Consider the following 16,221-nt stretch of genomic DNA (forward strand, 5'->3'; position numbering starts at 1 on the left):
TACTGTTGGATATTGGTTATGGAAGGTGATGCCTTCGAGAATCAGTGTGTCAGCCTGTAGAAGGACAGGCTAACAGGAGAAAGAAGGAATTTGGGAGACAGATACCATCTGCATAAATGCTCACAGACACACATGTCACGGATAACTTGGAGATACTTCTTCCTCGTGGTGCATCCGGCTAGAATCGGGCAGCAGAACACCACCGCTTTCATTTTGTGAAGTGGGTTACAAGAGGTTACCATGGACTACAAGTCCAGAAAAAATCGACTTGTGATAAAAATTTCCCGTACAACCCAAAGTTTAATATGGAAAGTGTCTTGTGGAGTTGAAAATGTTATGTAATAAAATCAACTTCATTGCTCATATAAAATAACATAAAATAGAATTAACTAAAACAGAGGCTGATGAAGCTTTGGGGTGATGGTGAGTGGTCTGGAGCCAACGGCCAAGAAAGAATTCTTGAAGGAGTCTTTGGTGCCACAAGGTGATTTTGTTAAAGCAAGGGGACAGGACCCATGGGCAGGAAGAGCTGCACTGGGGTCCTGATGGGTAACTCATTATATATCCTCAGGGAGGGGGTCAGGGATAGAGTAAGTCTCCAAAGAATTTTGGAAGTGAGGCTTCCAGGACACTGAGGGGTTAGCTGTTGCTAAGAAAACACCACTTATCACTGTTTAATAAAATCTCAGTCATGAGACCCCTCAGATGCATCTCAGGGCGGGGGGCCGGGGGGGGGGGTGTCGGGCATAAGTTTGGAGCATGATTGCCAGGGTATATCCTGGGGCAGTTGAGATAAAGGAAGTAGATTTACAGGATCCTCGAGGTTGGGACAATGGTAAGCCAAGGTTCTCTTTTGCCCCCAGCAAAGCGTCATCCTTGAGGCAGCTGAGCTCCTGGAGGGAGGTCACTCTGTCGTCTCGAGGACTTGGCAATGGGCTATAGGCAGTAGGGAATTTAATTTGTCATTTACCTTAGTTTCCCACATCACCACGGCAAGCATTTAAACCCCTTTCCTTTGTTCTTGGGTAGCCAGGAGTGTCCGAGGAATATCAGACATATTCCACCTGGTCGGGGCTGGGGGGGGTGGGGAGGGTAGGCCAGCCTGTATTTGGCCCTCAGCTGGCCCCAAGCTCCCTCATCAGAGGTTTCAGCAAAGCCTTTATTTATGAAAACTCATCATTTGCATGCAGCTTCTACTACATCAAGCCAGGATAGTGTGTGATGTGGGAAACAGAGGCAGAAAGAAATGGCAGATAAAATTCAATTTCCTTATAACCTGCAGCCCGTTGACAAATACTTGAAGCAGGCAGAGCATAACATTCCTCCAGGAACTGCCCACCGTCTTAATGTTGATGCTTTGCTAGGGGGAAAAACAACCTGAGCTGGACAGTAGCTGGGCCTCCAGGATCCTGTGTCTTTAGCATATGAAAATCACTTTGGAAACTTCCTCTTGACTTTACCTCCCCCAACTCCAGTCTCTTCTCATGGTTCGATCCTGGGGCAGCTCTTTCTGCCCGCGGGTCCTGTCCCCATGCTTTGATAAAATCACCTTTTTTGCACCAAAGATATCTCAACAATTCTTTCTCGGCCGACAGCTCTGAAACCCCACCACCCCAACACCCCATCGGTGTGGGTCCCAGTCGTTGAGGATCTGGGCAAACACAGACTTCTGCCTAGTCCCGAAGAGGAGCACAGGAGTGGGGAGGAGCTGGTGTTGAGAACACGTGTGCCCTTTGATACAGTCTTTATGTGTGAGAAGTGGAGCTCGATTATTATCTTAGCTGAAGCACATCACAGATACTCATCTGGGAAGGTTGAGATAAGTCACAGGAAACAAATGGCCAACCCGGGATCCCGAGCAGAGTCGTCTTCACGCATCACACATCAGAGCAGGTCACTGTCTTTGAACGCTGTGAATTCGAGACCACGCCACAGAAGGCACAACCACCCATTTGTGTGTGCTGAGGAGATGCATAGGTAGGAAGAAATCTTTTCTCATCTTTAGCCCATGCTTTGTCTCCGAGAAGGCGTCTAGGTGGGAGGCATACAAGTGTCCAGACTATGGGGCATTCCGTAAGTTGAGCTAGAGAAAATTTGTGAATGGAAAAATCTTGCTTGAAATCTTGCTGTGAGCGGGCAGTTGCTTTTGCTTCTGGAATATGAGCGGAAGGTAAATATCTGGCTTTCAGTCTTACAAGGTTTAGAGTCTCTGCTTTAGGATCAATAACTGTGTGCACATTGCCAAGGAGAGGCAGCTGGAACGCAGTCTAGATTATTCTGAGCTGACTGCTTGGGTAGGTATGGGAACCGGGATAGAAGGAAAACTCTGGGTTATGCCAGAGACACCAAATCCCCTGTCCCTGGATTTTGCTGAGGAACAAGGAAGATATTTAAAAGTGAAATGCTGAGGGGGCGCCTGGGTGGCTCAGTCGATTGAGTGGCTGACTTTGGCTCAGGTCATCAATCTTGCAGTTTGTGGGTTTGAGCCCCGCGTGGAGATGGCCGCTGTCAGGGCGGGGCCTGCTTTGGATCCTCTGTCTCCTCCCCCCAGCCCCCCCACCCATTCCTCCCCCACTTGCTTTCTCTCTCTCTCTCTCTCAAAAATAAATAAACCTTTGAAAAAAGTGAATCCAGGCTGAGAAGTGTTTTCTTTCCTGCTGTCAACAGCAACACAGGGACATTTGAGGCAGAGACAGCCCGGGACTACACGATAAACCTTCCTGAGAGTGAGAGTATAACCCAACCACACTGGCCAGGTACCTGGGTTTTGCCCTCGCAGCAGCAGAGTCTGCTGTTCTTCCTGAAGGGGCAGCCCCAGGTCTTAGGGGTGAGTGGGCCCGAGATCAGAGTGCAGGCTGTGGGGAGGGGCAGGCTTCCTGACACAAGACTGGGGTTTCCTCGCAATACCCCCCTTCTCTAGATCATCGACGGTGGTCGTGAGCCGAACGGAACCATCCTGAACGGCACAGACCTTACAGATTCAGGAAGTGGAAAGAAATGGTGGAAAGCTGTCCACCACTGGAATTAAAAAAAAAAAAAAAATTCTACTTAGGTAGTAATTATATGAACAAATACTTTCAGACTAACGTCAGTGTCCTGCATTGGGCAAGGAAAAAGATTCGCTCTGTAGACTGTCACCTTCCTGGGACCTTCTCAGTCTTGGGGTCTCAGCGGTGGGAAAGAGGTTAACAGGCACTGATCTGAGAGAGAATCTTCCTCCTGAGAAGCTGCCCCTCATAGGATGTCTCTTAACCTTCCAGGTGGCTCAGATCCTGATTGGGCTGATAATACTGTGCCTGGGTGTGACAATCAGTCCTTTCCCCCTATATGACTATGATTCTCAATTTTGCCTTACCACTGAAATACGCTATCACCTATGGGGACCCTTCTCTGTGAGTATTAGTGATGGTTCCAGTGTTTCAAATTTTTCAAGGGTCTTCAAGACCTTCATCCTTGTCTTTCAAAATCCCATGCACTGCTGTTTAGGTCCTAATCTTGGGCTGACTGGGTAGATAACACTGGCAGGGGAGTGGGGGAAATCAGGTGGATGGGACAAGCTCTGAGTGGGTTTTCTCTCTCTGGTCAGTTCTTCATATCTGGAGCGCTGTCCATTGCTGCTGGAAGGAAAGTAACCAAGGGTTTGGTAAGTGTTTCCTTGCGGAGGCTCGGATGGGTCTAGTGAAGTAAGGAGCTGTTCAGCTACAAGGCTAGGGCACCTACAACTTGCTGATTCTCTAGAGAAGGACCCTAGAAGTGGTTCCAGGGGGGTCCCTAGAAGTGCTTCCTTCATGGCACTTAGGCAAGAATGATGGGCTCAGCTCTGTGCTCTGTGAGGTTCCACGTGCCCACGTGCTTGCTATACAAGAGCGCCTGAGGGAGTCAAAACCACGACTTTACCAGAAGTTCCTTTTTAAACTGGGGAAGATCTCCAAGTAAACTCCCTGACTCAGCTCAGATGAGCTGAATGTCCCCGACTGGCACATCTAACCTGGGAAGAACACGAGAAAGGTTCGCAACAACTCTTCTCTCTTATTCTTCTTCAGATCCAAGGCAGCCTGGGAATGAATACAGTCAGTGCCACCGTAGCAGGCTTTGGCATAATTGTGATAATTTTTGAAGAAATAATCATGTATGACACAGTGATGTGGAAGTCTTCCTATGCAGTTGCATTTATAGTAAGTATATCCGGTCCCAGTCACGGAAACCTGTTAACTGGTTTTGTTTGAATTTTTCTCTTAATTCTCACCATGGAATTGGCAGCCGTTGCTTACTTAGATTCTGGACACTCTCCTGAAGGCTAAGGGACCTAGCCTTTTGCGTCTTGCTGGGAGTACTGAGCAAAAAAAAGTTAGCTTTTTAGTACCATTCGTGTCTGAAGGCCCCGATGTGTGGTTGGTGAGTGGAAAATTCTGCAAGAACTCAGTTTTCCCTGGGGCACTTTTCTCTTGATTTGAAAAGCCATCCGAAGAGAAAAAAGAAAAACTGGTGTTCCCGGTGCTCCATGAACAACCACCTGATATGACTGGGGAGGGTGTGTTGGTATTTGAATTGCATGGTGCAACCAGAGTGAGGGAGAAGTTCAGAGGGTTAACTGTAGGGTGTCGTGTGTCATAAGGAACAACGGCAGACGGACCAAAGGAGACGTGTAAGGCCCAAAAGTCAACACTGGTCATGAAAGGTGGGTAACAATCAGGCAAACAAACCACCAGAAATCAGTATGGACACACCCAGATTTACCTGCCATTCTAGACCCTGTGAGTAAGAGTAGAATTCCAACGATCCATTTTCAAGTTGTTTGAATTGGGAGAAAATTCAGGAATCCCTCCTAAGGAAAGGGGTTCCTAGTGCCAGATGTGAAATTTTGCCAACAATTTTCTCTCTTATAATACCTGCTTTTTTGTCTTCTATAGCCTGTGGGGGTTTTCCATGTGTTTTCCAGGGCATGCTAACTGGACTGCTGCTCTTGTCTCTGGCGGAAGGCTGCATTGCTCTGGCTCTCTCCATATTTGTGTGCAGGGCGGCCTGTTCCGTCAACAAGGTGAGTGTTCTGGGTCTTTATGGGGTCTCTCTCTCTCCTTCTCTCTCTACTCTGCTTCGTTCTCTGTGTGTGTCCTCTATTCTTTTTGTGGGGAAGATTAGGAAGAGGGAAAGTGCTGTTCCATGTATAAAGTCTTTATCTTCTTTGAAGGAAGTGACACAGGGGGAGACACAGGGAAATAGCCAACCACACTCAGCCAAAGAACTATCCCTAGACACTGAAGAGTCCTCTTTTTCTCAAATGAAGGTCACTTCTGGCATTGTTGAAGAGGTGTAGGGAAAGGAAGGTTAAGGCAAGAATGGGAACCTAGACCTGCAAAGTATCAGGATTCAGAAGGAAGGTGCTCAGTGACCATACGGTTTCTAAAGCAAATGAGATGACTTCTTTCTCCCTATTGTCGACTACAAGAATCTAATGTTCTGATTTTTCCACAGGTGGTGGTTTTCTTACCAAATAATGACAACAGCCCCTCTCCTGACCATTTGTATGATGAGGTCGCATTTCAATAGATCCCTGTGGTGTGGCATTTCCAGTCAGTTTGACCTATCGAATCTCCCTCAGTTGGCTGTTTACCACATGGGACTAAGACTGAGAGTACAACACAGGATAATAAAGACTGCTTTTATTTGCTGATGAGGATTATTCTTTTGATTCCCCACTGTAAGATCTACCAGCTTTTCAAGGAATCAGGAAACAGTGTCATTTTAAGGTCTCCAAATCTGTGTAAATGGAATTAAGTTGCTTGATTCAGATTTTCTTGTATCAGTCCATGTCGTGCTGAATCTTTCACCAGAGGAAAGAAGTCCATGTTGGTTACTTCTTATTCCAACAGCTCCATGTGTCCCTAGTTTTTTTTAGATTCTGCCCCTCTGGATGAAGATCCAGGACATTTCTACTGCCAATGAATTCTTAGCTAGCGTCAAACAGAATATAACCTATATTTTTCTTCCTATGTTCCTTGATGACACTCTCAGACAAGGGCAGTGTGGTATTCAGAAAAATCAGTCCTCAAAGCTCTTTAGATCCTGAATCCCAGAACCATTAAATATGTTACATGGCAAACGGGAGTCAAACTTTGCAAAAAGAATTAAGAAGATTACTAATCCTGGATTGTCTTTCTGGCCCAATAGTATCACACAGGTTCTTAAAAGTAGATAAATTTTCTGGTTGTGGTCATGGAGAGTGATGTGACAATCAAAGAGTCACAGATGCAGTGTGAGAAGGGCCTGCCCCCCCCACTGCTGGCTTCGAAGGGGCTCGAGCCAAGGACTGTGATTATATTGGGCCCAAGAGCTAATTCAGGAGAATGTCCCCCCCTTTTTTTTTTTTTTTAGAGAGAGAGAGAGGGCACAAGTGAGTGAGGGGCAGAGACAGAGAGAGAGAGAGAGAGAATTCCATGGTGAACAGAGAGAGAGAAAGAGAGAGAGAGAAAAGCAGGGCTCACCTGAAGCAGGGCTCGAGCTCATCCCATGTGGTACTTGAACTCACAAGCCATTAGATCATGACCGGAGCCAAAGTCAGATGTTTAATGACCACCCAGGCACCCAGGAATCTACATATTTTATTTTATTTTTTTTTTCAACGTTTATTTATTTTTTGGGACAGAAAGAGACAGAGCATGAATGGGGGAGGGGCAGAGAGAGAGGGAGACACAGAATCGGAAACAGGCTCCAGGCTCTGAGCCATCAGCCCAGAGCCCGACGCGGGGCTCGAACTCACGGACCGCGAGATCGTGACCTGGCTGAAGTCGGACGCTTAACCCACTGCGCCACCCAGGCGCCCCAGGAATCTACATATTTTAAAGCGAGATGTAAACAACCCTTTACTAAGCAATCCTTACTTGTCCTGTTTGAGGAGACACTGGTTTGTCTTCCAGTTAATAAATGATGGGTGATCCAGATGTACATTGTGGGGAAAATCCATGATGCTGGACCACTAATCTTAAGTGATCTTAAGGGGGAAAAAAGGTAAAATTGGACTCATAACTCACATCATTAAAAAAAGGCAATTCCACATGAATAATGGATTAATTTAGAAAAGAAAACCACTACAAAGTCTATAAGGCAGTGTAGAAGGATATATTATTATGTTGAGGCACAGAAAAATTTGTCAAACAAGATGCATAAAAGTTGCCCGAAGTATGTTTTATACAGTCCGTGAAAAATTAATTTTTCAATTCAAAAGAAATATAGAGTGAAAAATCAAGAAGTAACTTCTAGAGTATAATTGTAACACACAAAACATCAACAGGATTAATGTGCAGAGTCTTTATAGATGGCCGCAAACCAATTTAAAAAGCAAACATAGAAAAGGGCAAAAAATATTAACGGACTTCATAGACGAGGACATGCAAATAAAAAAGAAACACAAGAAAATTCACCTCATCAGTCTTCAGAGAAATGTCGGTTAAGTCCATGGTGGGGCACAACTTCCCACTAACTAGGGAACCCGGTAACTCCAGCTGTTGGCGAACATGCAGACCAATGTGAATATTTGCTCTTATTTTGAAGGAGACATTTGATTTAAAAAAAGCACTTCGGAAAACCACTTTAAGTTTTCTCATAAAGTTGCATACTGCATTTCCTAAGAACCAGTTCTTGCACTCCTAGGTATAGACCCAAGAGTACACTTGTACTCATGTAGACTAGGAGTCAGGCACTCAAGGTATCTTAAAGGAAGGATAGCAAACAATTGAAACAATGCAAACATCCATCTATAGCATGTGGATTATATATATATATATATATATATATATATATATATATATACACACAAAAATACAAATGAAAAATTTGTCAAACAAGATGTCAAAAAAAATTATTCATTTGTTTTTATATTTATGTATTTGAACAAATAAATAAATGGACACACACAGGCACGAGAGAGGAGAATAGGTACACACCTAGGAACATTATAAAGCAGTGAAAATTAATGAACCACAACTCCATGTGGCAACCTCAGTAGGTCTATGATGGATGAAGCGAGGAAGGGGCCTTAAGTAGAACGAGGAGGGACACATCAGAGGAAGCAGAGTAATGGCACATATGGTCTATCCTCACGGGGAGATGCCCAGACCACGGAGAGAGAGGATTCTGATTATTTTTGAAAATGATAATTAAGCCTACCCAATAATTCATGTTAGAGATTTCCTCATTATTTTTCTTTTCTTTTTATTTTGTTTCATATCCTTCAGTTAATCCAGTTATGAGAATCTTTCTGTAAACCACCAGGCCATGATCTTTATGAGAATGTGCGTATTTGCAATGCCAGCTCCTTAAATGCCTCAACTCACATTTCATTGGCATAAAGCATACCAAAGGGGTTCTCTATTTCCTATGAAAAGCTAGTGTTGTTTTATAAAGAATAGTGCATGAATAGATTCCCCCACAATAGATAGACTCGGGCATGAACTATAGTCAAACTACTTATGAATGGTGTGACTTTCAACAGTGGTTTTTTCTTTTAAGTTTATTTATTTATTTTGAGAGAGGGAGAGAAAGAGCAGGGGAGGGGCAAAGGGAGAGGGAGAGAGAGAGAATCCAAAGCAGGCTTCGCGCTAGTAGTGTGGAGCCCGACACGGGGCTCAAACTCACGCATTGTGAGACCGTGACCTAAGCCAAACCCCAAGAGTCATCCAACTTAGTGAACTGGCTGAGCCACCCAGGCACCCCTTACAGGATAGATCTTATCTTTGCTAGATCTGAATTCTCCCATCTATAGAACAGGGGTAACTATTGGGCGGTGTGGTATGGCTGGAGGGTTGCTTTCTCTTCCAAGGGTGTTTCCTTCCAGGGGGAGGGAGCTCCACCAGAGCAACATTTCTGGCCTTTTTCTTATCCATCACTTCCTACTTTCACGGAAAGGAGGAAGCAGTCTGTTACACCAGGGAGGAGGGACCTGGCATCATGTAGAGAGTTACTGCTCCCTATGGAAAAATGGGCTGCTGCCCGTGACGGTGTGCTAACCCTGTGTGGGGCCACCCCTGCCATGACTTTGCATGGTTGTGTCATTCTGAGACCCACTCTTGGGAAATCGAGCAGCCACCAGTTATAAGCCACATCTACCATTGTCAGACCTTTTGATCTTCTTCTGTTTTACTTGATTATTTTTCAAGAGGGTAGAAAGATGATGAAGGAAGATAAATAATATTTATCGGGTATTTCTCAAATCTCAGTACTTGGTGCTTAAGTCCGGACCACTCAAAAGAGAACAAAACTACTATTTTGGGTAGAATAATGCACACAGATGGTAACCTCCTGCAGGGACGTTACCTTTTTGGAGGAATTACTTTTTTGCTGCCCTGTAGAAGGGCCATGCAGGGTTTCTTCTAAGATAGCCATTGAAAGTATAATATCAAGGTCCCTTGGTGGCTAGTTATATCTATAAACTATAATAGAACCAATAAGGGATATCTATAACTATTTCTGTATCTGTCTATGTATTCATGTATCTATCCATCTATCTATCAAGAGAGGAGAGAGAGATTTATTTCAAAGAACTGGCTCACACAATTATCAAGGCTCGCAAGTCCAAAACCTGCGGGGTAGCCCAGTAGTTTGGAGATCCAGCCCAGGGAAGAAAAGATGTTGCGTTTTGAGTCCAAAGGCAGTCTGCTGCTTTCTCTTGGAAAGTCAGTCTTCTTTCTGCTAAGACTTTCAACTGCTTGGACAAGGCCCACCCACATTACGAAGGGTAATCTGTCTTACTCAAGTCCACAAACTTAAATGTGAATCTCCTCTAAAAAATGCCTTCACAGAAACATCTAGAATAATGGTTTGATCAAATACTTGGGGACTGTGGCCCAACCAAGTGGACATAACATTAACCATCACAGTAAACACGTGGGAGGAATTTCTCAGTAAAGAAACTAGCTAAACCTGCCAAAGAAGACAGGAGGCTATCGGCTGTTGCAGGAAGAAAAGCGTTCCCTAGTAGTCTTTCACACATCACGGAGGAGAAAATTATTTTATCCTGCAGCTCAGGAGAGTCTTCTGTGTTTTCTGAAGCACTTGTGAGCTTGTAATTCAAATGGGCAGTCTGGTCTGGGAAGGCACCCAAGAAGAACGTGCACTGAGAAGCAAACAGAATAGGGCAATCTACTGAATTTGAACCCCCCAGGCTTGTACAGAGGCTCAAAAGTCATACGCAGAGATTATAACTGGGGGCGCCTGGGTGGCTCAGTGCGTTGAGCGTCTGACTCTTTATTTTGGCTCAGGTCATGATCCCAGCGTTGGGGGATTGAGCCCTGTGTCAGGCTCTGTGCTGAGCATGGAGCCTGCTTGGGATTCTCTCTCTCTCTCTCTCTCTCTGCCCCCTTCTCCCTCTTGTGCACTCTCTTTCTCTCTAAAATAAGATTTAAAAAAAGATTATGTCTGTGCATTTCTAAAGAGTATACCACTTTTAGATAGGCTGATAGACATTTACTGTTTCCTGAGGTAATATGCAGGAGAAAGGTCAATGTTAAGCCTCTAAGGGAAGGCCTTCAGATGAAAACATCCTGCTAGCTTCTCTGTGTCAGAGAAGGAAGGCACAACTCAAGCACCTGATAAAAGGTGCTTCTACAAAGGAGATGAATTGAGATACACACAAATCGCTACAGCATATGCCTCTGTGGACAGAGATGGGGGAAGGAAATGCTTCTCAAAACCTGGGGCATTCACGAGTTAAGAAAGGTAGTGTCTTGGGGCGCCTAGGTGGCTCAGTTGGTTAAGCATCTGACTCTTAATTTCGGCTCAGGTCGTGGTCTCGTGGCTCGTGAGTTCGTGAGCCCCATGTGCGGGGGCTGACAGTGCAGGGGTTGCTTAAGATTCTCTCTCCCTTGCTCTCTCTGCTCCCCCCTCCCCGTTCTCTCTCAAAAATAAATAAAATTAGAAGAAAGAAAGAAAAAAGAAAGACGGTAGCTTGAAAAACTCACGGTAGAAGCGTCAGGGACTTACTAGGGCCTTGAGCCAAATATGAAACAGGGGTTTCAGTGTAGGAATTTGGCGAGGGTGATTCTCCAGCAGAAACAAGTGATGTGGTCAGGAAGCCACCGTCCAGGTAGGCAGGTTTCATGGGTTTAAATAATCCCTGGTTAGGAAATGGAAGCATTTATTGTGGTATAAAATTAAAAATGGCTGGAGAGGCCCTGCCAAGACACAGAATGCAAAGACAATACAGATGTGGCGGGAGAATGAGAAATCACAGCATTAACCTGGGTCTTCCCTCACTTCCTGTTTTCATCCAGACTTCCTGCTGAAAAAAGAAAAATTCCTGGAGGCGGAGCTAACCACTTTGGTCGTTGGATGGCATGAAGGGGACCGTATTAGACACTGAGCCTGGGTCAGGGAGAAGCATGCCAGACAAAATTTCAAATCCCCAAGGGTGACAGTGGAGACAAAATCGGGAGTTCAAAGTAGCAAGGGTGAAATGGCAAAACCAAGGAATTCATACTGGGAGAAACGAGAGGCACAGATGCGAGCAGTGCCCCGGTGCGTTCTTACGCTGGTGCAGTGCAGTGATGTGTGAGCCTGTAGGCATGACTTTGGATGGACTCCCGCGGAGGACGAAGGGCCACCGTCTGGGAAGGGGTGGTCGGCCATCAATGTCTCCTTTCATATCTTCTCCAATGGCAAATCCAAGAGCGACTTCTAACTAAGCCCATACTGTATTTTTTTTTCAATTTTTTGAAGTGAAAGTCACATAACATAAACATTTCTCCCCCATTTCTCCCCTCCCTCAGGCCCTGACAACCACCAGTCCACACGCTGTCTATGTGGGTTTACCCATTCTGCATATTTCCTATGCATGGAATCATACAACATGTCTGGCTTCTTACACTTAACATAATGTTGCAGCTCATATGTATTTTAATAGGAATTTAAATAAAGCACAGAATAAGGCAAAATAGAGAGCTAGTATCAGGCCTGATAGAATATTGGCTAATACTCACTGAGCTTTTAGCATATGTCCAGCTTTGTAGATGTATAAAGCACCTTGCAGACAAAATGTACTTTGTAGACAAAAATCTCATTTTTCCTCAAAACAGCCTTCTGATACAGGTCTACTATTGTCCTCTTTTAGAGACCATGGAGATAATAAGTAACTTTGCAAGATCACAGGCTAACGGCACTAGCATCTGATTCCAGGGCTCGTTCTTTTAAAAGTCATTCTTCACTTCAGTGGGTGTACCTTTAATTGCAGAACTTAAGAGAAAGTCAGGCTTGAATAAAAGTGGAGGAAGGAAAATGAGATTAGTTACAGGAGAGCACTCTTTGCTTCCAGATTGCCTTTGCATATTCAACTGGCCCATTCTCATCTCTACATGTATCTAATGTGTATAGGTATGTTATCGGTTTTTTTATATTCTCATAAGGCAGGTGACGGGTCCTTTTTCTCTCAGAGCAAATCGTTCCTGAGATCAATATGTACCTGTGCCTGTTATTTGTTTCCTGTAATAGGATCAGAGTCAGAGTGACTGGGTTTATATCCAGCCCACACTTAAGCCAGGGCCCTAGGAGACGATGGACTAGAAGCACATTCCACACTGAGGCAGGCTGTCTACAGTCAACCTCGTTCATTGACAACATAGGGAACGGTCATGACACTGACCCTACGGAGTTCCATTATTCTTGTAGACCAAGGACGTCTGCATGTTTTCCATTCCTCCCTTTTTGGAACTGTCGTTTCCCACCCTTGACTATACACGAATTAGAGTAGGGGGTGATAGAAAATAAACGGATTTGTTGTTGGTGTTGCTGTTTTTTAATTCAGAGGTCTCTGACTGTGAGGAATAACAGTCGGAACAGATGAAGCAGACTACATACACCCAAAGGTTCCGGTTCTCAGGACGAGTACGTTGACTGGGTGGAGTTGTTTTCTTTGATGAGAAGAGTGAGTATGTTTTGAGATGGGAAAATGCCAGTGGGTAATTTTGCCAACAGAATTACAGGTGGTGGAGAAAACTCACTCTTGCTCAGAGTCTATTTTGCCGTCCATTCTAGACACAGAGTTAACTACATTTTAGCATCCTCTGCAGGCAGTTCTATACTAAGACCTCATTCTGGAACATTACTGACAGATCTGGAGCATGGACTCCCATGGTGACCTCCTCTGTTGTGCCTTCCTTACAGTTTACTACACATACGTATAGGGTTCTAAGGAATGGTGAAGGCCAGACAGATGAGGTCAGGGTCACTGGGTCACAACCTGGGGAAGAGCTGCTTCTGGTTAGGGGTGCTCAATGTGAATTATTGTGTGCCTGAGAAATGAATTTCTATTATGTGTAAGGAGTTAGACTTCCATATGTCTGTTTCAGGGTCTACCCTCATCACACCATTTTTTACTTCCTGCATACCATGTGTAAGGCACTTAACTTCTCTAGATTTCTTGTTCCTAACTGGTAAAAGCATTGTTTATAGGCACTGTCCTCGGATAAGAGTTGTGAGGATTGATTCATTTAATAGATTTGAACTCCTTAGGACAAATCTTGGTCCTCAATATTATTCATTATTTCTTAAGGAAACCCCGTTTGATTTCCAGAATGCTCAGTCTTCAGAAATACCCCTTTGTCTTTGTTTTGTTTTGACTTTTTTCCTCTAGTAATTTTCATTTTGAAAACATTTCCCATTTAATTTTTTTTTTAATTTTTTTAACGTTTATTTTTGAGACAGAGAGAGACAGAGCATGAACAGGGGAGGGTCAGAGAGAGGGAGACACAGAATCTGAAACAGGCTCCAGGCCCTGAGCTGTCAGCACAGAGCCCGACGCGGGGCTTGAACTCACGGACCGCGAAATCATGACCTGAGCCGAAGTCGGCCACTTAACCGACTGAGCCATCCAGGCGCCTCAACGTTTCCCATTTTAGATAGATAGCTGTAACTGGGACCTCTGATTAATGGTTTGTTTTACTCTTAATTGAGTTGTTGTTGTATCTTTCAAACTCTATAAACGATCAAGGCTGCAAGAAGGCCTGGTTCAAGGGACAGTCCAAAGATAGAAGATATCTAAGAAGATTAGTATGCCCTGTTTACTCGGTTGTGAAATATTCTGTAGCTGATGGATGGCATGATTTGCTCACGAGAGTTAAACAATCTTATATATACATCTGACACTCACAATCAGATTAGGCCCTAAAAGGGGAACCTTCCAGCGTACCTCATCTGCACTAAGGAACACAGAAGATTTAAAAGTAGCATTTGTCATCTCTTGGTTGCAGGACCGGGGAAAGAATCAAGCTAATTTCCACTTCTCACTCTCTTAGAGAGTCAATAACATGCTTGGTGGAGACCCACCCTGAGTGAGTAGTCCTGGGACAGAGATAGCTCCTCCCTGTTGTCTGGATATTTGGAGAAGAGCTGTTTTCCTCTAGCAGGAGATTAGTTTAGGGAACTAAAGCGAGGTGTGATAAGATCTTACCCTCTAGATCAGGGGAGTGGATGGGTTGTGTGTAACCTGATATAACCTAATCTCCGTTACGGAAAGCGAGAAACACAGGACTGAGCAATTGGGGTCTAGTAATATGAGGAAGACTTGGAGCCTGAATCCAAACTTTTTGAAGCTACCCAACCAGATGGTAATGGTGTCTCACCTGCCAGGAAAGAGCATGTTCTTAGTTTTACAAGTGACAAGGGGTGATTTCTGAATTTCTGTAAAGAGAGCACTGATTCTCATGAGAGTAAAGGCAGCTAGAAAAGTTGTCTGAAGAACTGTCTTCATCTTAGCCATCTATCTATCTTCCGGCTTCTGCTTTCTGGAGGAATAGTCCTCTGGCCTGTGAATAATGTCTTAAAAACAGAACAAAACTCTTTATTGAGGTACAACTGGTGTATAAACACCACCATTGTTTTAAGACTACCATGCGAAAAGTTTTGACTTATATACACAACCATGAACCATCATCACAATGAAGATAATGAACAGAAACTTCACTCCCCCCAAATTTCCTGCCCCTCCTCACCCCCATCCCCATTACCATAAATTATTGATCTGCTTTCTGTTGCTATTTTATATAAATGGAATCATACAGCATGTAGTTTTTCTGTCTTCTTTCACTTGGTGTAATTATATTGAGATTCATCCATGTTGCATTGTCTACGGACGGTTCATTCCTTTTTATTGCTTGGTGGTAGCATTCCTCTGTTTGGATACGTTACAATCTGTGTATTCACTTGTTAACAGACACTTGGAGTGTTTCCGGTTGAAAGCTATTACGAATAAAGCTGCTATGAACATTTGTGTACATATGCCTTTGTGTTAACATATACTTTTATTTCTCTTGGGTATTTACCCAAGAGTGGAATATCTGGGTCATCAGTATGTGTTCAGATTTTTAAGAAACTGCCAAAATGTTTTCCAGTGTGATCATTTCACATTCCCACCAGCTACGTATGAAGGTTTTTATTCTCCACATTCTTGCCAATACTTGTTATGATCAGTCTTTTTCATTTTAGCCATTCTGATAGGAGTATAAAAGAATCTCATGGTCTTAATTCGCATTTCTTAACAACCAGTGATCTTGAGTACCTTGTCACGTGCTTATTTCTAATTGCTACATCTTCTCTGGTGAAGTGAAGATTCAGCAGATCCAATTATTTTTCACATGTATTACTTGGGTTGTTGGCTATTTTGTTATTGAGTTTTGAGAGTTCTTTATGTATCCTGGATACATGACTATTATCAAATATATGTTTTATAAATATTTTCCCCCAGTCAGTGGCCTCTGTTTCCATTGTCCCAAGAGTGTCCTTTGATGAACAGAAGTTCTTAATTTCTTCCTGTTAGAATGCCAGAATGACTTCTTAAATATACTGCAAGACTCTGTCATACTCTGGGGAGTTGGGGCTTTGTCCTTTACACGGCTATATGTATCTCTGAGCCAGTGGCTATTATGTATTGTTATAACCCTAATGGATAGAATACGGTGACCCCTCTCAAGAAATATCCCAGTGATCCATTTGTAAAGTTTATGCTTTTCCCGGAAGTTTATTCTCTGCTGAAGTAGAGTGTTGGTTCCTATGAGGCAGGGGTGAGGCATTTATCAGGTACACCGTAAGGGTTCCACCAAAACTAGTAACAGTGAGTCATTTTGGAATCTTCAAACCAGTGAATCAGAAGAAAATGAAAGAAGGTACTCTATAGAACCCACTTTCTTCGAGGAATTAGTATTGCTCTTAAGTGATAGGGGTGTAAAGAATTATGTCAGG

At 43.9% G+C, this 16,221-nt stretch overlaps 1 protein-coding gene across 1 annotated transcript; it reads left to right on the forward strand.

Moving 5' to 3' along the window:
* Nucleotides 1-759: 759 nt before the first annotated feature.
* On the forward strand, nucleotides 760-5,669 carry LOC115526442 (membrane-spanning 4-domains subfamily A member 12-like). Its single transcript, XM_030333830.1, has 8 exons — nucleotides 760-835; nucleotides 1,566-1,977; nucleotides 2,668-2,827; nucleotides 3,261-3,392; nucleotides 3,587-3,643; nucleotides 4,044-4,175; nucleotides 4,940-5,038; nucleotides 5,473-5,669. Exons 1-8 carry the CDS (start codon nucleotides 760-762, stop codon nucleotides 5,545-5,547), a joined length of 1,143 nt encoding a protein of 380 aa, XP_030189690.1. The 3' UTR covers nucleotides 5,548-5,669.
* Nucleotides 5,670-16,221: the final 10,552 nt, after the last annotated feature.

Source organism: Lynx canadensis, chromosome D1 (assembly GCF_007474595.2).
Source record: "Lynx canadensis isolate LIC74 chromosome D1, mLynCan4.pri.v2, whole genome shotgun sequence".
Taxonomy (NCBI): domain Eukaryota; kingdom Metazoa; phylum Chordata; class Mammalia; order Carnivora; family Felidae; genus Lynx; species Lynx canadensis.